General features: G+C 54.8%; 1 protein-coding gene across 1 annotated transcript; it reads left to right on the forward strand.

The window, feature by feature from the left end:
• The first annotated feature begins 1,329 nt into the window (after positions 1-1,329).
• On the forward strand, positions 1,330-11,358 carry MATN1 (matrilin 1). The gene is made up of 8 exons (XM_063808867.1): positions 1,330-1,491; positions 3,198-3,544; positions 5,989-6,211; positions 8,024-8,149; positions 8,614-9,030; positions 9,630-9,782; positions 10,612-10,728; positions 11,315-11,358. Exons 1-8 carry the CDS (start codon positions 1,398-1,400, stop codon positions 11,356-11,358), a joined length of 1,521 nt encoding a protein of 506 aa, XP_063664937.1. The 5' UTR covers positions 1,330-1,397.
• Positions 11,359-21,509: the final 10,151 nt, after the last annotated feature.

Below are 21,509 nucleotides of genomic sequence, written 5' to 3' on the forward strand. Positions count from 1 at the left end.
CACTTCTGTCCCCCTCTTGCCCCTCACATGGGGCAGGCAGATCAAGAACGACCATTCCCACTGCACCATGGCAAGCTGAGGCTCAGAGAGGTTAAGTCACCAGCTCCAGGTCACACAGCCAGTTAGGAGCAGAAGTGGCTTTGAACCTGGATCTCTCAGGTAGCCAAGCCCATGCTCTTTCTGCTCTATCTCATGAACTACTTGACCCAAATGCAAAGAAGGGGATCGTTCCTGCTGATGTTACTTTGTTTAGAAGGCTTTATCTTTGCCTTCTCTGTGCTGGGCCTGATGCAGAGTTGAATCCACAGGCTCACAGGTGAGGTGGGCCAAGCAGGGACCCACAGGAGGAAGAGATGGGCAGGGAGAAGCCACCTACATCAAGCTACACTGAGACAGCAGCATGGCTGAGAGCTGGGCCTGGGGCTCTATCCTGGCAATAACACTTCTTAGCTGTGTAACTTCAGACAAGTTATTTTACCTCTCTGTTCTTTAACAGTAGCTGCTTTACAAAGTTGTCAAGAGGATTAACTGAGAAACCTCATCTAACTCCTTTGCTCCTTGAATCAACCCTAGGAGGCGCTATTACCATCCCTAGTTTCCAGACGAGCAATCTGAGACATGAGAGGTGAAGTCACTTGCCCATGGTCACACAGGTGGTTTGCTGGTATAGCAAACCCAGGTAACCTGGCTCCCAAGTCTGTGCTCTTAACCATGGTCTCCACTGCCCTGCCCATACTAACAGTGAAGGTACATGTTAGCCCTAATTATGACCTTGAAAGATTCTACAAGGCAGAGAGTTAGTGAGAGGAAAGGATTCTGGGCAGATGGCCCTGCATGTGTGATGGCCTGGAGGCCTTCGAGGAGAATCCAGGGGTAGCTGGAGAGCAGGGTGTGTGCGGAGAGCAGGGCACAGTGAGGCTGGGGAAGGGGAAGTGAATTTAATGAGAAACTTGGGGTTGTGAGTGGGGGAAGGATTTGGGTGTGGGATGAAGGTGCAGGACAGGGCTGGGCTGGGCCATTGGACTCAGGTATGCCTAGGCTTGGGGTGGAGCTTCAAGGCAGCGCGGGCTCCAGCCCCTGGAGGAGCCACCCCCCACCCACCTGAGATTTCCCAAATTCCAGCTGCCGTTCTAGTTGCTTCTGCAAGCAAAGGAGCCCTTGTGGTCAGAGGGGCCTCTGAAGCCTGGGCCAGGCGCTCCCGCCCTCTCAGGGCACACACACCTCCATTCAGCCCAAGCCCCGCCCTTGGGGGGGCTGGGGGCCAGGGCGGGCTGCCCCCACGTCAGTCGTCAGTTGGGGGCCACCTGACCCAAAGGCTGGGCGGGCAGTGGGGTTGATAAGACCTGGACCCCACTGGTCCCACAACCGTGCCGACTGCTGCCCGTGCTGCCAGAACTATGAGGGTCCTCTCTGGCACTAGCCTCATGCTCTGCAGCCTGCTGCTGCTGCTCCAGGCCCCGTGCAGCCCTGGCCTCGCCCCCCAGTCCAGAGGTGAGGGGGCCTGCGTGAGAAGGGGGCTACTGAGCTAGTGGGCCCTGACCCTCAGCACTGGGGGCTGGGTACCGATATGGCAGGGAGCACATGGGATCCAGGATGGGGAAGGGAGCAGGGCGGCAGTGGTGGGCAGTGGGCTGGTGCAGGAGCAGACAGGGACCATGGTGCTTATAAGGGTCAGGGCAGGGGTGCTCCTCAGCCCTCAGGGACCATGCATGAGGCAGGGACCTTGGTCTTCCAGGTCTCTGGGGAGCAGAAGCTACTCAGAGAGCTGGCTGACGTCTGGAGCGGCACCAAGCCCAGGGCTGAGCCCATGGCTCTTTGATGACAGCAGACCTGGGATGCCAAGAGCTCATGCCCCCTTTGCGGGTCCTTCCAGCCTTGGGCTCCCTGGGGGCAATAACACCCCCCAGAGTTTCAGGTTTGGGCACTGAGTCCTGGAATGCCCATTCTTCCTGTACAGATGGGGAAACTGAGGTCAGTGAGGGCCTAAGACCACACAGTGAGATAGCCCCAGAGCCTCTAGGTTATTGATCTACTGCTGTACGGTGTGGCCAATTCCCTTTCCCTCTTTGGGTCTCAGTTTACCCATTTGTAGCCTTAGCTAGTAGACAGCAGGGAGCCAGCTGCATGGTGATTTCTAAGGTCTCCTGAGGAACTCTGATGTCCAGAGCCCCAGTCTAGGGCACTGTGAGTTACTGTGACTTGGGGGTTGGGACGGCCCTGCACGTTTCCCCTTTCCTCTTTGGGATCGGCTCTGCTCAGCTCAGACTCCGCATGGGATGGGGAGGGAAGGGCCTTTGTAGTGAGACCTTCCTGACTGCAGGCCCAGGCCAGCGACAGTAGCCTTATTCTCTCCACTGGACATGTGAGATCACAGAGGCTCAGAAAGGTGCAATGATCTGCCCAGGGCCCCACAGAGTGGCTGAGCCAGGATTTGAACCCAGGCCTGAACTCACTCTGACCCTGCATACTTCCCAGCACAGGGTGCTGCCTTCTTGGGTCTCTGGAGGACATTGCTCCTCGGGGGTGTGTCTTGGTGTGCACCTGATCAGGCTGCCGAGGTGGCCACCAGGAATTCCTGCTCCTTTTCCCTGTCTTCAGCAACCCGCCAGCAGGCGCTGCCAGGCTGAGGGAAACTGGTTCCACTTTGGTGATTTGCTTTGATGCTCAGATGAAAGAGGCCATGTTGACGGGCACTGCTTTGGCTCTCAAGCCTGTGCCCATGCCTGGAGGGCCCATCCTTGGTACCCTCCTGCCCAGCTAGAAGAAATAGCTGCCCTTGTTTCTGGCAGCAAGTCTGGGCTGAAACCTAAATGTGTTTTCAAGGCCGCAGGGTCCTTTGCCACCCCTGGAATACTCATTGCTTGCCTGGCCCCCTGCTGGCTCCTCAAAACATCCTGTAAGGAGGGATTGCTAGCTCACTGCTCAGATGAGGAAACTGAGGCTCAGAGAAGTGAAGCAAATGGCCCAAGGCCAGGCTTGGCCCTCTGTGTTCCCCATGGGCTGAGCAGGGGGCCTTTGGCAAGTTGCTTGCTGGTGTCTGCATGTTGACAAAAGGGCTCAGCTGCCCAGCTGAAGTTTGCAGCCTACTGGGCCCGAGGCCTCGCACCTGGATCTAAGAAGCCGCGTTCTGTGTCCTCAGGCCCAGTCCCTGACCTGTGTCTCTGCTCTCTGCCTTACCCCTCCTGCCCCACTCCCAGGCAATCTCTGCCGGACGCGGCCCACGGACCTGGTGTTTGTTGTCGACAGCTCTCGCAGCGTTCGGCCTGTTGAATTTGAGAAAGTGAAGGTATTCCTGTCCCAGGTCATCGAGTCGCTGGACGTGGGGCCCAATGCCACCCGGGTGGGCATGGTCAACTATGCCAGCACTGTGAAGCAGGAGTTCTCGCTGCGGGCTCACGTCTCCAAGGCCGCACTGCTGCAGGCTGTGCGCCGTATCCAGCCGCTGTCCACAGGCACCATGACTGGCCTGGCCATCCAGTTCGCTATCACCAAAGCCTTCGGCGATGCAGAGGGTGGTCATTCCAGGTCCCCTGACATCAGCAAGGTACGTGCACGCCACCCTGCTAGGATGCTGCTGTTTGGAGGCTCCCGCTCAGAGTTATGAGCTTTGCCTGCAGACACTTTGATTCCCATGATGCCCCGTGAGGTGGCCATTTCATAGCTGGGGAAACAGGGTCAGAGAGGGGCGGTCATTAGACAGAGGTCACCAGTTGCAAGTGACAGAGCTGGGATTTGAAGCCACCTTTACCCAACCTTTCCATCCTAGGAGCTCACAATCATTTCAGTTTAGTTGACCTTGGTTCCTGACCAGTCTGAGCCCCTTGAAGACATTGCAGACAGGCCAGATGCTTATGGGAGGAGTGAAGGTGTGGCCTCCGCCACCAGCCTGTCTGGGTTCATGCCCTGCTCCACCATACTAGCTGTGCCACCCTGAGCAAGTGACGTCATGTCACTGGTCCTCGGTTTCCTCACCTGTAAAATGGGAGTAATGATAACACCTTCTCCAAGTGCTGCTATGAGGACTGAGTTCATAAACATAAGGCTTCCCATCATGGCATTCGATAATTTTTAATTTCATAATTCTCCGAGGGCAGGGGCTCAGAAATGGAAGGGCTGTGCTGCCACCTGTGCTGTCAGTGAGGGCTCCAGGCAGAGGGCTGAGTGTTTCCCAGGACTTGTATCCTCACTGTCATGTTCAGGGCTCAGCACAGAACCTGAGGCTAAGCCAGGTGTCCTCTGTTCCTGTGGCACCCCCACAGGCTCCAGCACTTCCCCACTGCAGCCCTTGTTAGCCCGAGTTGCCACTTCCCTGCTCAGGGCCCCAGCTCAGGGGAGGTTCTTTCTTAGCCCTCCTCCATACCCCACTCTCTAGCACACAGTGGATAAATGAACATGATTCTGCTCGGAGGTGGTATCCCCATTTTATAGATGGTGAAACTGAGGCATAAGAAGCTTAAGCAACTTGCTCAGCCAATAAGTGGGAAAAGCGTTCACAGAGACAACAGCATATAATCCCAGCCATTACCACCCCTTAAAGAAATGACGTATCAGGCAGCCTGTCGGTCTTGGGGCCAACTACAAGTTTCAGCACGGGGTGCTGTAGATGAAGCTGATGGTTGAGGTGGTGGAGAGGGTGAAGGAGATGGGGGTGGTGGCGTGGGGTGGGCAAGTGAGGAGAGAGCTCCTCCAGCAGGTGACACAGCGGCGCTGGGGGAGCTGGCACCAGACTCCAGGTGTTCAGCCTGGAGTTCACCTGTGGGAGGACCCAACAAGGTGGACAATCTGAAAGCTGGGTTGCAGGGAGGGGAGTAGGGACTCGAGGAGGCAGTGGGCCTCGGGATGGCAGCGAATAGTCACAGCTAGATTTTCAGAACCAGGAGCCCAGGCCCCTGGAGAGGAAGAGATTGTGCAAAGTCACTCCCCAGGTAGCCCAGGGTAATGATGGTAAAAATAATAGTTGCCCTTTCTGGCTTCTAACCAGGAGTCATCTCACTCAACCTCACCACAACCCTTTTTACAGTTGAAGAAACTGAGGCTCAGGAAGGTGACCTGTAGCTTGTGGAGCTGCATTTCTAAACACGGCCTGTCTCAACTGCCTGTCATCAGGACAGGGGGTCAGGGCCTGGGGCTAAGGATGGGACCCAGGAATCAGAAACAGACCCAAGTCAGAAGCAGAGAAGCAGCAAAGCGGGACTGGATGCCTAACCCAGACTGGGCAGAGCTGGGAGCGCCCTAGCCTCAGGGTGGGTGCAGACAGGGGGTCACGAGGCCGGATCTCAGCGACAGAGTCCGCCACCTCTTTCTTTCCGGGGTACAGACCAGAGGAGCCTAGTGGGAGGGGAGCAGGCAGATTCTTTCCCTCTCTGGCAGGGGCATGTATCATACCGGGGAGTGGAGGAGGATAAGGGTGGCATCTTTCTTGGGTCGGTCCCTTGGGCATCCACATGGGAGTGGCCCTCCGTCCGTTCCCTGGTCCAGGGTCCCGGGTCTTAGAGGGACAAGGACAGCAGGACGGGAGACGGCAGCCCCATCCCTTAGCTTCGGCTGCCATCTGGTGGCCAAAGCGCAGAACTGCACCATGTGGAACCACCGGATCCCCACCCCAGCCCCGGCCCGGCCTCCCGGGGGCACGAGGGGCGTGGCACGACTCCCACAGCCATCAGCCTGAGGACCCTGCCCTCAGCCGCCTCAGTCTGAGGGGAAGGCATGGCCCTGACCTTAGAGGCCCCAATTTGGCGATGGGGCATCACATCCCTCCGGGCATCTCAGAGCTGCCTGCCCGAGGGAGGCGACGCAGATGGAAAGCCCCCCAGCCACGTCTCTCAGAGGAAACGGGTCTCCTCTTTGGCCAGCCAGGTCCTCTTCCCCCGGGTGCCGCCTGGCTGTGCGACCCGGCAGTCCTCCCGCCTCTCCGGGCCTCAGCCTCCTCTCCTGGACAGTCCCGTGGGCTTCCGGGAGCCCGGTGTCACACCGCCCCGCGTGTCGCAGGTGGTCATCGTGGTGACAGACGGGAGGCCCCAGGACAGCGTGCAGGACGTGTCTGCGCGGGCCCGGGCCAGCGGCGTCGAGCTGTTCGCCATCGGAGTGGGCCGCGTGGACAAGGCCACGCTGCGGCAGATCGCCAGCGAGCCGCAGGACGAACACGTCGATTACGTGGAGAGCTACAGCGTCATCGAGAAGCTGTCCAGGAAGTTCCAGGAGGCCTTCTGCGGTGCGCGGGCAGGCGGGGGCGGAGCCAGGGCAGGGGCGGAGAAGGGGAGAGCGGCGGGGCGGGGCCAGGGCTGGAGGCGGGACCGAGGCTGAGGCGCAGACGGAGCCAGCGCCGGGGCGGGGCAGGGGCGGGGCCGGGGGGGGCAGAGGCGGAGAAGGGAGAGAGATAGAATGTCAGTGTCGGGGCGGGGCCGGGGAGGAGCCGGGGGCGAAGGCGGAGACGGAGAGAGTCAGCGCCGGGGCGGGGAAAGGGTGGGGCGGAGACGGAGAGAGCGGCGGGACGGGGCCAGAGCAGGCAGAGGGCGGGGCCAGGGCAGGGGCGAAGACGGAGACAGTCAGTGCCAGGGCGGGGCCGGGGCGGAGGCGGAGAGAGTCGGCCCCAGGGGCAGGGCCAGGGCTGAGCGGGACGAGGCCGTGGCAGGCGCAGAGACTGAGAGTCCGCGCTGAGGCGGGCCAAAGCTAGGGGCGGAGCCAGCGCTAAAGTGAAGACAGAAAAAGTCAGCGTCGGGGGGCGGGGCCACATCAGAGGGCGGGGCCTGGCTGGGGCGGTAGCCTATAAAACGGCGGGGACTGAGTTACACGGGAACATCAGGGCGGGGCCAGGGCTAGGGACACGGCTTAGGTGGATTGGGGGTGGAACCTGGATTAGACTGAGGTGGTGCCAGCACCAGGGGTGGGGCCGTAGCTGGGGCGGAGCCTGATAACGGAGGAGGGTCTCCAGCCCCAGGTTAAGGGAGTTGGGGAGAGGCGATGTTAAGAGTCCTTTTATGGCCGGGCGCGGTGGCTCACGCCTGTAATCCCAGCACTTTGAGAGGCCGAGGCGGGCGGATCACGAGGTCAGGAGATCGAGACCATCCTGGCCAACATGGTGAAACCCCGTCTCTACTAAAAATACAAAAAATTAGCCGCGCGTTGTTGCGGGCGCCTGTAGTCCCAGCTACTCGGGAGGCTGCGCCAGGAAAACGACGTGAACCCGGGAAGCGGAGCTTGCAGTGAGCCGAGATCGTGCCACTGCACTCCAGCCTGGGCAACAGAGCGAGACGACTCCGTCTCAAAACACACACACACACACACACACACACACACACACACACACACACAAAACAACAGAGCCCTTTTATGTGGCAGAATCCTGGCAGGGACCAAGGAGGGCCCGGAGCTCAGGAAGGAGAGCTCCCAGAAAACCTACACGTTTCTGTGTCGTGAGTTTTGGGTGCCAGAGTTTTCTGTGATGCGGGAGAGTCTGAGAGGCCTGGGCACTGGCAGGAGAAGGTTCAGAGCCCTTCTCGGAGGGGAGGTGTGTGTGTGGGTCTTTGGGATGTGACCCGCAGGGGCAGGGTGTCCAGTAGGACAGGATCGGGGTTAGGGCAGGGACTTTACCCATTTGTAAAATGGGTCTAAGAAGAGCATGCACGTTATTGCGAGGATCCAGTGAGATAATGCAAAATGTAACCCTCATTATATGGTATTTGACAGATAGGTGCTGTGTTCATTGTATGCTGTTCTAGACCCTTGGATGTCTTGATACAGCAGTGAACTAAACAGACTAAAGGCCCTAACCCTTGGCCTTTACCTTTTTAGTGAGACTTTTCATTCTTATCATCAGCATTATAACCTTCTTCAGGGATCTAGGCACTGGTGCAATATTTCCAGATGTGGGCTGAGAGTCGGGGGCCTGGGCCCCAGTATGTTGGAGACCTTAGTTTCCCTGAGTCTGGATGGGGCCTGGTATCCACAGTCAGGGAGGGACTACCTGTCTGTAGTGCCCAAGGCGCTATGATTGTGAGATCTGAGCTACTTATTGTCCCCGCAGTGGTGTCAGACCTGTGCGCCACAGGGGACCATGACTGTGAGCAGGTGTGCATCAGCTCCCCGGGATCCTACACCTGCGCCTGCCACGAGGGCTTCACTCTGAACAGCGATGGCAAGACCTGCAATGGTCAGTGGGGTGGACACAGGCTCGCCCTGGAGAGGGTGTGGAGGGGAGGTGACGGGGCCTCCCCAGGAAACCCATTCAAGCCTCCCTGCACCATACCTCTGAACCAATCTTCAAAGCAGACAGATGCCTTTTAGAGTTTGGTATCTGCAGAAGTTCTCGCCTGACTTCTGTCCCTGTTTTCAACACAATGGGTGGTGGGTTTAGTGTGGTAGAAGGACTCACATAGTCTCAAAATCAAATCCTGGTGCTACCACTTCTGAGCTGTGTGATCTCACAGCTGTTGGAGTTTCAGTTTCCAATACTGTACAGTGGGACCAGTCACCTTGGCTTTATAGAGGCAGTTCTGAGGGCGCAATGGAATGATCCTCAGCACAGAGCTTGGTGTGTGGTGGGTGTCCAGCCAGGGAGCAGGATGGATGACTATGTCCTTCAGCTTCAGCCCGTTGCCTTCCTGTCCTCTACAGTCTGCAGTGGTGGTGGTGGCAGCTCGGCTACTGACCTGGTCTTCCTCATTGACGGATCCAAGAGTGTGAGGCCAGAGAACTTTGAGCTGGTGAAGAAGTTCATCAATCAGATCGTGGATACGCTGGACGTGTCAGACAAGCTGGCCCAGGTGGGGCTGGTGCAGTACTCAAGCTCTGTGCGCCAGGAGTTCCCCCTGGGTCGCTTCCACACCAAGAAGGACATCAAGGCGGCTGTGCGGAATATGTCCTACATGGAGAAGGGCACAATGACCGGGGCTGCTCTCAAGTACCTCATTGACAATTCCTTCACTGTGTCCAGTGGGGCTAGGCCCGGGGCCCAGAAGGTGGGCATTGTCTTCACTGATGGCCGGAGCCAGGACTACATTAATGATGCTGCCAAGAAGGCCAAAGACCTCGGTAGGTGTTGCCTGCCTGGACCCTGGACACCACTGATGGCCAGGGGTACACACGGGTATAGCCCAACTGTAGTTTATCTTGGTGTCTTCTGATTAGTGCCCTAAACCCAGGTGAGTTTGAATGAGGAGGATTGGTTAGTCCAATTCTCTCTTATGTCAATGACAAAATTGAGGCCCCAGAAAAGTAAGTGGCTTGTTTTGATGGTCCTTTTGTAAGTGAGGCTTGGAACTTTTCCAGCTGGATATTCCCAAGAACACATCATCTGTTGGAAGGCAACTCTACTTTGGAACAAGCCCGAGTCTGTTTTGTAACCTATTAAATGAGGAAAAAATAACCACCAGATGGATGATTATTAGGGTTAAATGAAGCTTGCTGTACAAAGCTGCCAGTACAGGAAGTCACTATAGGGTCTGACACAGAGCAGAACCTCAGTAAATATTGATTTCCTCATTGTCCTTGTTCCAGGCATTGTGCTTGCAATTCCAGCAGCTGCCAGCAGGAGGTGTCTGGTGTTGGCTGCCTAAGCCTTCCCCAGGAGGCTCAGCCATATTGTTGCCCATCCCCATGTCCAGCCTTACTTCTCCTGTTCCTCCTGGCAGGCTTTAAGATGTTTGCTGTGGGTGTGGGCAATGCCGTGGAGGATGAGCTGAGGGAAATAGCCTCAGAGCCTGTGGCAGAGCACTACTTCTACACGGCTGACTTCAAGACCATCAACCAGATAGGCAAGAAGTTGCAGAAGAAGATCTGTGTGGGTGAGTGAGGCCAGGGCTGGCATTGATGGGATTTGCAGGTGGGGCACTGTGGAGGTGGAGCCATCCTGGAACTGGGTGTGGGTGGGGAAAAGCAGGGGCCGAGGTGGCACCAAGAGTTGGCAGAACCAGAAGGTGGGCTGGCGCGTACAGCTCTTACTACCAGCAAACATGTTGAATGCTTGTTACGTGGCTGGCACTGTTCTCAGTGCTCTCCGGATATTACATCATCTGATCCTATTTGGTAAGAATGTCATTAACCCCATTTTATAGATGGGATAAACAAGGCCAAAGGGGTGGAACAACTGTTAATAGCTGGGAGAGCCAAGATTTGAACCCTACTGCCTCTCTGGTCCTCCCTGGTGACCTCACCAGCTGGTTCTTAGTGGTAAGGAGTGTGGGCTTCAGAGCCAGGCGTGCCTGGGCCTGTGTCTTTGCTCTGGCGCTGTTGGCCATGGGCAAGTTTTTTCACTTCTTGGATTCTTCACCTGTAAGACGGGATTAATGACTTCAAACCCAAAGGGCTGGGGTGAACTCACTGAGGTGACATAGGGGCCCCTAATAGTGTTCTTCATGCAGCAGGTACAGGGATGCTCTCCTAGTTCATTCTCAGGGCTCCAAGGGACCAGGAAGATGTTCAGGGGTCACCCCTCTATCACTCCTAAGGGTGCTGTCTCAAGGACTATCTATATCTTTCTGCCTCCTCAGGTCCCCTAAGCCCCTCACCTCCCCAGGAATCCTGAGTCCTGGCCCTGGGCAGTGACTGTCCTCCCTCCTCCTGGGCAGCCACTCAACAGTTCCTTTCTCTTTCCCTCCTCCTTGTCCCCTGCAGAGGAAGACCTGTGTGCCTGCGAGTCCCTGGTGAGATTCCAAGCCAAAGTGGAGGGGCTGCTGCAGGCCCTGACCAGGAAACATATCCCTTCCCAGAGGGGGCTGGGGCCGGGGAGGGGTGCAGGGCAGTGTTGGGGGAGGCGGGGGCATGGCCCAAATGTGGTCAGTTGGGCAGGCTTCTCTTGGCCTGCTTACTGCTGATGGGCTGCATTCTGGCAGAATAAGCTGAAGCCAGCTTGGGTGCACACCCTGTCAAAAGCAGAGACTCCTAGAAGGTAAACAGAGAAATTGAGGCAGAAGCCAGGATCTAGGGACTGGACACACACCAGAGTCCTGGACATGCTCTGAAGAACATGGAGCCCGTGGATGCCCCATTTCTCAGGCTCATGGTGACGTGCCTGACCCCAGTACCCACTCAGAGGTGGGGCTGGGCCCCAGACAGTACCCCTGGCTCAGCCAGGACTAGGTGGGGGACCCAGCAGGGCTAAATCTGCAACTGAGCAGGGCTGGGCACTCGTGGCTCACAGTAACTGGCTGTGTTTTTTGGAAAGCACCATTCTGAGGACAGGGGATGGATAAGTTCTGACAGAGGGGAGAATGCACGCTGTAGTGGGGTGTTGCAGGGGCCTGAGTGCAGGGCCACAGCCATCCCTGCCCTGCTCTGGCCAACCTGCACCTCTCCTTAACTCTGAGTCCACTGGAAGCTGTGAGTAAGCGGCTGGCCATCCTGGAGAACACAGTCGTCTAAGGCTGCCTGTCACCACTGTGGCCTCTCCAAGCGCCCTGCACGTGTCCGCCGTAGCTTTGCCATTTTAGTGAGGGAAGCCAGCCTGGGGGTGGGAGGGGGTGTGTCTGGGTGTGCCTATCGGGAGCGTGTAATGGCGTTTGGGAGCTCGTGTGTGTATGTGTGCGTGCGTGTATGCGTGCATGTGTGTGTGTGTGTGCACGTGCGCCTGAGGGTGGGCATGAGTCTTGCCAGAATGTGAGTGTGAGAGTGATAATGCAGGGGTGAGTGTGACAGGGACTGCGTTTGCATTTTTATAATCAAAAGCTTAATATATTACCATCTTTTTTAGTTAACCCTTTCTTGACCCTGAGTGCTGTGAATTTCTTTACTGATTTCTCTATTCTCCGGTGAGAAACAATTAAATGTGATTTAACGTAAGCACTGAATGGGGCTAGAGGCAGTGTGGTTATTTGGGAACCAGGGAAAAGAATGGATGAAGATGTGGTGGGAGGGGATGGTTGGAAGGATGGTAACAGTGGTGGTGACAGTGATGACAGTGACCACACCAAAACCAGCTGGTGTTTGTCCTGCCTTTTCAGTTACATATTCATTTACTTGACCTCATTTCACTTCCAGTAACCTTACCCAGAAAAGACTCAAATTATCCCCATTACAAATGGGAAAGCTGAGAGTCTAAATGATGAAATGACTTGCTCAGCAGTGGGTCGCTGAGAGACAGGACTTGAATCTAGGACTGAAGAACATCAAAAGAAAAAGGCTTCAGAGAAAAAGGGCAATGACACCAGATAGGACTCATTTGTTCATTTATTCATTCGTTCACTCATTCGTTCAGGTATCATGTACTTACAGGGCAATGGCGGTGGGGGGGATGGTGCTGTATGAGACAGACGTAGTTCCTGCCCTAAGAGACATACAGTTGAGCAGGGTGCTCATGTCACCCCCACCAGCCAGAGGGACCAGCCAGAGGAAAAGAGAGTGGGTTTAGGTCGTACCAGGGGTTTGTGCCTCCTCTTGATACCTGGGAGCCCACGGGGTGAGTGTGTGCGTGAGATGATGGGAAGGGCTCCAGCCTGGGCCTGGGCTGCCCTAGGTGCCTCTCCCCTCCCGCCCCCAACATGCCCTGTTGGAGTTCTGTTTGTTTCCTGTGCACAGGCAGCATCACCCCCAACCCAAAGTCCCCAACACAGATGTCAGCAGCCCCACCTCAGAGACTGCACAAGAGAAAGACTCCTGGCCCCATGTTCCCTTCCTCCAGCCCTATGTGGGGTCTGCAGGTCACACCCTGAGATCTCGGCCACCTCCCCCAGGCCCCTATTGGACCAGTGCTGCTCCGGAATCTCCATCTCTGTCCTCTCAGAGGGGGAGCCTTGGTGATTTTCTGAACCTATTCTTGTTTAATGGAGCATTTTTAGTGTTACTACTAGATTCACACTTGAGAGCATGTCTAAAAGGCTTTTACAAGAAGCTCAGACCACACCGAAAGACCTTCCTCGGAGGCAGTTCAAAGAGGCAGAATAACAACACGAACGGTACCCAAGAGCCACATCAGTACAACAGCACAACTACACAAGCGCGACTTAACTGGGGCACAGCCACCCTCGCCCCCATGACCTGACTCCACCTCCTACACAGTTCACCAAGCCCTTTCTCTCTGTCCGTCCCTGGGGCAGGAGTTTTTCTGCTGTCCAAGGAGGCTCCTTGACACAGCCACCTGAGAAGTTATGACTCTGCTCATTCTTCCTTTCTTCTGAGATTATCCACTCCCCTCTCTTCCCCACACAGGTGGGGAGGGGGAGAGGCAGCCATGTTGATATGGACTGAGAAGGCTCAGCAGTGTGTCCCCAAGGAGGAGGAGGGGGTCGTTAGTGGACACCATGGCCTGGTAGCTGGTGGGCAGAAGCAACAGATGTCCGTGATGAGTGGAGTCAGAGATGGGGTGGAAGCCCTGCCTGGGAATAGGACCTTGTTCTTCCCTGCCCGGTGGGTGGAGTAGTGGCAGGACCTTGTCACCAGGCTCTGATGAAGGCAGGGACCAGCTTCTTGGGATCTTTCAATCCCAAACTCTTGCCCTTCACTCATCGCAGTTCTCCCCACGGCTACTCCAGGTCCTCTTGAAATCCGTCCTCTCCATGGACTTCCCACATCCCTCTCTGCTCTAGGTTTGATTAACAGAAGGTTGTAAACGAAAACCAGCATCTCCCTAGGGCAGCCATGGTCTACTGACAGATGGCAAGTTACTTTGTAACCTGTAATTTTGTTTTTTTGAATTTTGTATAAATAAACAGGACTAAACTAATTAGGATTGTTCTTTTCTTTCTTTCCTCAGGCCTTGGGCTATAATGGGAGTCTCTTGGCCCCGTAGTGCATTGGTTACCAGGTTTCAATAAGGGGTTTGTCTTTGCAATTACAGTTCATTAATGGATTTACAAGGGAGAGAAGATGGCACAGTCCGCTAAGGGGATTGTTTTGCATTTCTCCTCTTTTAATTACATGGTTTTCTCCTGGACCAGTGCTCTTTGAAAAAAGGGGGCGGGGGTGGAGAGTCCCAATGCCCCATCTGTTCCAGATGTGAATGCAATTAATCCAGGAGAAGACAGGAGCTGCTCAGGGACTTCCTGATACCTGAGGCTGGGCCTGCATCCTCTTCAGAGCCGCCTGTGAGGCTGGGGGTTGGGGGGCCCTGCTACTCAACCCTGGTTGGCATCAAGGTATGTTGACAAGGGGAGGGGACCACTCTGCTCATGGGGGCGTCGCAGCCTTGGAGTATTTGGGGTCAGAATCAAGTTTGGGTCACCTATTGAGTTACCATTTTTGGGTGATCCCTATGTGCCGGGTGATATATACACAATTTCCAATTCACACTTCTCAGTGATCCTTTTAATAAACTTATTTCACAGACAGGGACACCAAGGCTGCCAGATGTAAAGTGTCACGTGGACAGGAAGTGGCTGGGCTGAGATTTAAATCCTGAAATCTCTGCCTCCAAAATCAGGGCTCTTTCCAGAACATGGCCTCTCTGAATTTCAGGCTCACTATGGTGAAAGGGGTTCCTATTCCTTTCTTCAAAGGTTGGGACCATCACTGGTTAACTGGCCTTCCTGCCTTTGGGCTCTTGTTCTTTAGCCCATTCTGCACACTGATACCAGAGTGATGATCCTACTGTGCCCATCTGATCAGTTCACACCTCTGATCAAGAACTTTCTTTGGCTCCCTACTGCCTCCTGAATAAAATTCAAACGTAGCCTGACACCTTAGGTGCTGTATGGTCTGGCTGCTGCTTACTTCCGTCTCACTTCGCCTCACTGTGATCTCACAGAGGTTGCATTCTAGAAATGTAGAACTATATGAGGTTGCCATCAATACTTCCATTGTGGAGATGGAGAGACAGGCACAGAGAACTAAAGTCACTTGTGCAAGATAGAACTTCCAGGGCTGGAGGTCCTGAAAGGGTGGCACTTTCTAGGCTGCGAAACAGGGTGAGGACCAGGGTAAGGGGTGTAGATATCTCTCCATTTGGGTCTTGCTCACCCATTGGTGCTCCAGGAGTCCCAGGCATTGCCATGGAAGTCAGATTGAGAAGCCTTGGGTGGTTTTTTAATTCTCCAAATGCTTCCTGAGAACCTGCTGTGTGCACAGCACAAGCCAGGTGCTGACGACAGGGAGACAGTGATCAACTAGATACTGTCCCCGATCTCAAGAGGCTTCTGGTCTATTTAACACAACAGATGGGACTGGAACACCTGAACAGTGATAGTAATAAAACGACAGCCTTCCTTTATTGATGGCAAATATTGCACAGGGTGCACATTGCTGTTCTTGCTCACTGAGGAGTAACAAGTTCGAAGAGGTCAGACAGATTGTCCAAAACTGCGCAGCAAGAAGCTGCTCAAAACAAGATTTGAACCGAGGATTGTTGGGCTTCAGAGGCTGAACCCCGTCTTCTGCAGTGAGCTCCCCTGCTCTGTAATTACGATGGGGGAAGGGCTAGAGGGCAAGGGACAGGGCAAGACACAAACGGGAAGATGCTGGAAAGAGTTGGAGATGTCAAGGCCAAATGCAGCTACCAGTAATAAGGGCCAGTGTTTATTGAGCACCTACTATGTGCCAGGCACCACTCTGGGCACGTTTCATAGACTAGACCTTGATTTGATGACTTCTCACTGTGATCCTATGAAGGATTTACTATTTATCATTCCATTTTACAGATGAGGAAACTGAAGCATGGAGGGTTTCAGTAGCATGTCAGTGTGCCCCATCTAGTGAGCGATGGAGCTGGGACTAAACGGATCTCACAGACTCCTGAGTCAGGTGCTGTCAGCCACAGTGCTAACTGAGCTGACCTAATACAGCCATGCATTGACAAGTGAATATGATGTTAAAAAGGAATAATGGCGTAATTGCATGTGAGAGAGGGGACCAAAAGTAAATCATTCATTGATTTACTCACCCAACAGTGATTTACTGAGCACCTGCTCTGTGTCAGGCACTGGCTCAGGCCCCAGGGCCCCAGCAATGAGCAGACTGTCTGTTTCTGCAATCATGGCCCTACTTTCTCACAGGAGCCTGACTACGAAGGAAGGGGCAAAGGAAGTGTGAGAGCATCGCAGACACAGAAGTGCTGAGGAACATACCGGGAAGCTGTATTTGGCAGGGGGTGGGGGTGGGGGGTGCCCTGGCCTTTGCCCTGGAGGAGCACAGTGTGAACATGGTCCAGGCCTGTGGTTTCAGACTTGATTCTGAACTTGTGCACGGTGCCAGGTGGGGCCTGGAGTCAGACAGGTGGACATTCCTCTACAATCATGATGGCAAAGACCTGCATGCTACTTAACAGTTCACAAGCACGAGGTGAAGCCAGTATGGTTATCAGCCCCATTTTACAGATGACACACAGGCTTGGAGACGGGAAGAGACTCATCTGAGTCATGGCGTAGTGGAGCTGCAATTTGAAGCTGAGCCTGTTGGACTCCGAAGTTCCTGCTGTCCCTGTTCACCCTTTACTGTGCCTCGGCTGATGCTTTCTGAGCCTGTTTGCCCATCTGTGAAATGGACTCCTGACGCGGGGCAAAATCATCTCAGGGACTGCCTTGGACCTTGGAATTATGGATTGAAATTTTTTAAAAAATTTATTTATTCTGTCTTTATTTTGTCTTGTCTATAGTGAAGGTGTACAGCGGGATGTTTTGATACACGTAGTGAAATGATGACCGCAGTGGAATTATGTGGTTTGAATGGGGCCGGAATGGCTGGCTTTGAGGCTGCTAGGGAGAAATCTGGCCACAGGATGGCACCATTGGCCCAGGAATGGGGTGAGCAGGCCTTGCTGGGGGATGGGGCTCGGGCTTCATGGCTGTGAACTGGGCTGGTCCCTGTCACTGTGGCACCTGTCGCACTTAATCTAATCTCTTTAATCCCCTCCTTCCCAACCTCCTTCCCAAAGGCTCCTGAGGGGGTGGTGACTTCTCTCATGGGAACGGTTGTATCCTCCCCAACTGCAGCTGGCCTTGCTATCCCATGCCTCACTCTGAGATGCCCTGGAGGGGCATGTCCAGAGATTTGCTGGAGCAGGGGGTGGCAGCTCAGATCTGAGCGTTGGGGTGCAGTGGGGGCCAGGAAGGAGCACCCCAAGGAGGTATCTTCCTGTGCCCTACCCTCCCTCGTTCCTATGGACAAATTGTCCTTTGTCCCCAAATCAGAATATAAGTGTCTTCAAGCCAAAAATAGCTGCAGCCTGGTGGGGGAAGGGGATACTAGAGACACCAAACAGAGGTGTCGAAGGGAGCCCAACACAGGCACCTTGGAGGGACCACGGACTCTGCCATCCAAAGCCCTGGCGTGAATAGGCTCTGTCCCTGGTGTGCCCTATGGCCGTGGTCATGTGACTACAGCTCTGGGGCTCAGTTTGCTCCCCTGGGAGATGGGGAGAATGATTCCCCTTTCACTGGGGGAGACTGTGAACTGAGGGGATGTGTGCAAAGCGCAGAGCATGGGCCGGGCGCCCTCGCTGTTGAGACGAAGCTGCACCCTTGTGGCGACAGCAGCGAAGGGTCTGGGCCCAGGCTGGAGGCTCAGATCACAAGTTCACACCAGGGCTTCAAGGAGGAGGCAGCCTCTCCTCCAAATTCCGAGCTGTCTTTCCTCCCTCATGGAAAACCTACACCAGGTCAAAGCATCTCCCTTCCCTTCGCCCCTCCAGGGTGTGCGGTATCTCACGTGGCTTCTCTCTGTCCTTCCCCTTCCTTGTGAGGTGCAAGCACCTGCCCTGTCCCATAAGGGTGATGGGGAGTCTGCTGTAAGGCAGAGTCAGGGGGATGGTCCAGGGAGTGTCTAGAGAGTGATGTGAAGGTGGGTGGTGGGGGGCATGTGCCAGCGCCCAGACCAGGGATGGGAGAGCAGCTGGGGAGGGGTGGGGGCACTAAGGGAGCAGAGGGGCTTATTCAGCACAGGGCATGGGGCCTGATTATCACTGTGTGGCCAGCAAGCCAGGCCATCCATGGGGCTGGGCCGAGCTCCTAGCTCCATGCTGGGTGCCTGATTTTCAGAGACTCTGGGGAGGTTGAAGTTCCCCTCACCGATTCTTCTCGGAAACTGGAGTTCTCTCTGTGTTTCCCCAGTGCAGACTGCTGTCCTGAGGAGGCTTTCAAATGCAGAGTCCCAGGCACCCTGATTTAAGGAGTCTCCAGGGAACTGTGCCCAGACCGGGGTGTGACATGTGGCTCCAAACGCAGGCCCTGAGTGACCTCGGGAAGTCCCTGACCCTCTCTGAGCTCTGTTCCACTGATGACACCGCTGGCTGTGTCAGGCACTCAGAAGGCGTTTTGTCCACGTGGACTGAGCTGACACTCCAGCACCCGCTGTGGGAACTCTGCCAGCCAGTGTTCGCTGAGTCGCACTCAGCCTCTCCTCAGATTGAGGCAGCTTTGCTCCCTGGGGGCTTGATAAAGATACATAGTGAATGAATGAGGGAAAGCATGAACTTGCTCTCCTTGCTTCCCACAGCCCTTCCGTGGTAGTAATAGTAAATAATTTATAAGTGGTGACTTACAGTGTAGTATCTACACAGTAGATACTACTCAAGTATATATACTTATGTATAATACTTGTATATTAGAGAATAAATAAATTGGCAGGAGAATCACTTGAACCTGGGAGGTAGAGGTTGCAGTGAGCCAAGATCACGCCAGTGTACTCCAGCCTGGGTGACAGAGAGAGACTCCATCTCAAAAAAAAAAAAAAAAAAAGATGTGTTATTTTATAATAGTGTACTTGTGGCATGTATTATATTTCCTAATTAGTAATTAGTAAATATAAATTTATAAACAGCCAACATATATTAGTGCTTATGATGAGCCAAGCATTGTTCCAAGAAAAGACTAACTTCCTTTATTCCTCACACTTCTTTTGGGAGGTAAGACTGTAACTGAAACACCTGCAGGCTAGGTCCTGCCGCTCACTGCACAGAAAGTCAATCACTGAGACAACGAGTACTGTTGGGGAAGAAGGCTTTAATTGGGTTCTGTAGCCAAGGAGATGGGAGATGGGAGATTAGTCTCAAATCTGTCTCCGACCAACTAAAATCGGGGGTTTCAATAGCAGGGAAGAAATGTACCTACATCCAGGAGAATAAGAATTAGGGAGGCGTAAGGACGAAAAACTGGTCAACAGGAAGCAGGTGGTCAGTGAGGCCATCATGATGGGTGAGGAGTCTGGCATCTCATTGTCCTGATGCAGTGATCCATGCATTTCAGCTCCTTGACACTATCTGGGGCTCTGATGGTTGGTTTGCTAAGAATGGAATTTAGATAAGACAATTGTAACATTCTCAAGTTTTAAGACTGGGAGGGTCAATTCTATGTCTATTCAAAAGAAACCAAAAACATCAGTTCTAACAGACAATTGGTCTGGTTTCAGGACTACCCCAGGTTCACAGTGGGGGAAAGCAAGGCTTAGAAGACAGGAACCTGCAGCAGCAGGTCGGCCTTGGCACTGGGACCCAGGCTTGTCCACCCCACATGGCCCCTGGGTCTTCCTTCCTCCATGGGGAAATCCCTTTGTTGCCCCAGGTGCTCTTTGGGGCACCTCTGGTTCATGGGTTGGGGTCTTGCTCCTGCTGGCTTCATCTGTGAACCTGCTGCAGTGTGGCCAAGTCCCAGCTACAGAACAGGCTGGAACAGACCCCTTGCCCAGCCCGGCAGCCTCCACTCCCGCCTGGAGGCCTGTCTGCCTGCCATCTTCCTCCTCCCACGGCTGGTGCAGCTTCTGCTTGGGCAGGTCGCCACAGTTCGAGAAGGATTTTCCCCTCTTCTTGGTATCAGATTTTCCCTTGCAGTCTCCTGACTTCGTTCCTGGCAGACTTCCTTCTCCTGAGTACTGCAAGTGCCTTTCAGCCACTCTCCTGTGAGTGGTGCAAAGCAAGAATTCTGTCCCGTGCCTGGGGCTTTTTCCAGGAGTTAGGAGTATTGGGGAGTGCATGTGATGAGCACTCCAACGTGCATCCCATTCTCAGGGGCCCTTGGGTCCATCACAGCCCTCCATCCCCCCCGCAATGGGCCTTCCCTCACAGGGCTCATGGTCAGCGGAGCCCCCTCCAGCTGCCACAGTTTCCTTTGCCCAGGCCCAGCCTGGGAGCAGCAGGCTTGGGTGGGGCCTTTCCAGGCATCGGCGGATGCCCCGTGGTGTCCAGGGGGCAGGAGAAGCAGGTCCTGAGCTGCAGGTGAAGGTTTGGGATCATTGGCAAATATGTAGATGACTGAAGCTGCAGTGAGTGATGAGCCCCCGGGAGGAGGAGTTGAGAGGAAGGTCAGGGGAGAGGGCCTGGAACAGAGCCCCAGGACCCCTACACTTCAGGGACAGCCAGAGGGACCAGCAAGGGAGCCCGAGGAGTGGCCAGGGGAATAAGAGGAAAATGAGGATGGGGTCCCAGGGACCAAGAGGAGAGAGGAGGGGGAGATGCCCTCCATCCCCCCAGCAATGGACCTTCCCTCACAGGGCCTATGGTCAGCTGAGCCACCTCCAGCTGCCAGAGTTTCCTTTGCCCAGGCCCAGCCTGGGAGCAGCAGGCGTGGGTGGGGCCTTTCCAGGAGGGAGAAGAACCGGCCCTGTCCTGGGCTGGCCTGGGTTGGGCTGGGCTGGGCTGGGAGAGGACGGGCCACGTCCACTTGGGATGCTGCCTCCTCCCCGGTCCTGCCGCCTCTCCAACAGTAGTCAGAGCCACCCAGGGAATGGGGTGTACTCACTGGGATATAAGGTGACCATGGGTTGTGGGTGCACAAACATTTGATATTTCATAGTTTCCCAGTCATGTATGTATTTTAATAGTATCAGGAAAAAACCCATAAGAAGTTAGCGCATTGAAGCCTTGATTTCATGGATTTTGTTGCTCAGGGTGAGACAAATGGAAAACAGACGGCCTATTTCAAGTCAGATTAAAGGGATGATTGAGTCAACATTGTGCAGGGGGAGGGGACAGCAAAAAGCATGAAAGTGTCAGAGAAGCTGCTCAAGTGTGAGGGACGTGGAGGAGGCCTCTGAGGCCCAGAGTCAGACACCCAGGGCCAGCCTGGCTCTGCCTGGGGCTGAGGGGCCTTGGGCAGGTCGCTGCATCTCTGTGAGCCTCCGTTTCCTCATCTGTGATATGGGGTGAGCAGTAACAGCTCACAGGGTTGTGGCGAGGGTTGATGAGATGAGGAGGGTGGCGTGCTGGCAGGAGCTTGGCACAGGGTCAGCCCAGCCAGGGAAGCAGAGGTTGGTGTTATCATTATGATTATTATTGGCTTTGGCACCACTGTTATTCAGGGACTTTATTCTGGGTAAGGTGACTGATGGCTTTTAGAGGGGAAGGGGCCAAGTGCTTGCCACCCCAATCCTCAACAGAGGTCCATGAGGGCCATCCCCACTAGGGAACTCCTCCTCGAACTTCATAGCCCTGGGCCAGGCAGGCTTTGGTGTGTCACCCAGTGGTGACACAGCTTCTTGGAGCCACCATGTCCTTGATTGTAGGTTGACACCACAAGGCTGACTTCATGGGGGTGACTGTGAGGAACACCAAAGAGAGGCAGGTCAAGTCCCTGGAATGTAGTAGGGCTTTATCCTCTGAGATTTTGTCCTCCATGGGGGAAATTTCTGTTGGTCTGGTGGGGACAGGTTTGGTGTAA

This window comes from Pan troglodytes, chromosome 1 (genome assembly GCF_028858775.2).
Source record: "Pan troglodytes isolate AG18354 chromosome 1, NHGRI_mPanTro3-v2.0_pri, whole genome shotgun sequence".
NCBI lineage: Eukaryota > Metazoa > Chordata > Mammalia > Primates > Hominidae > Pan > Pan troglodytes.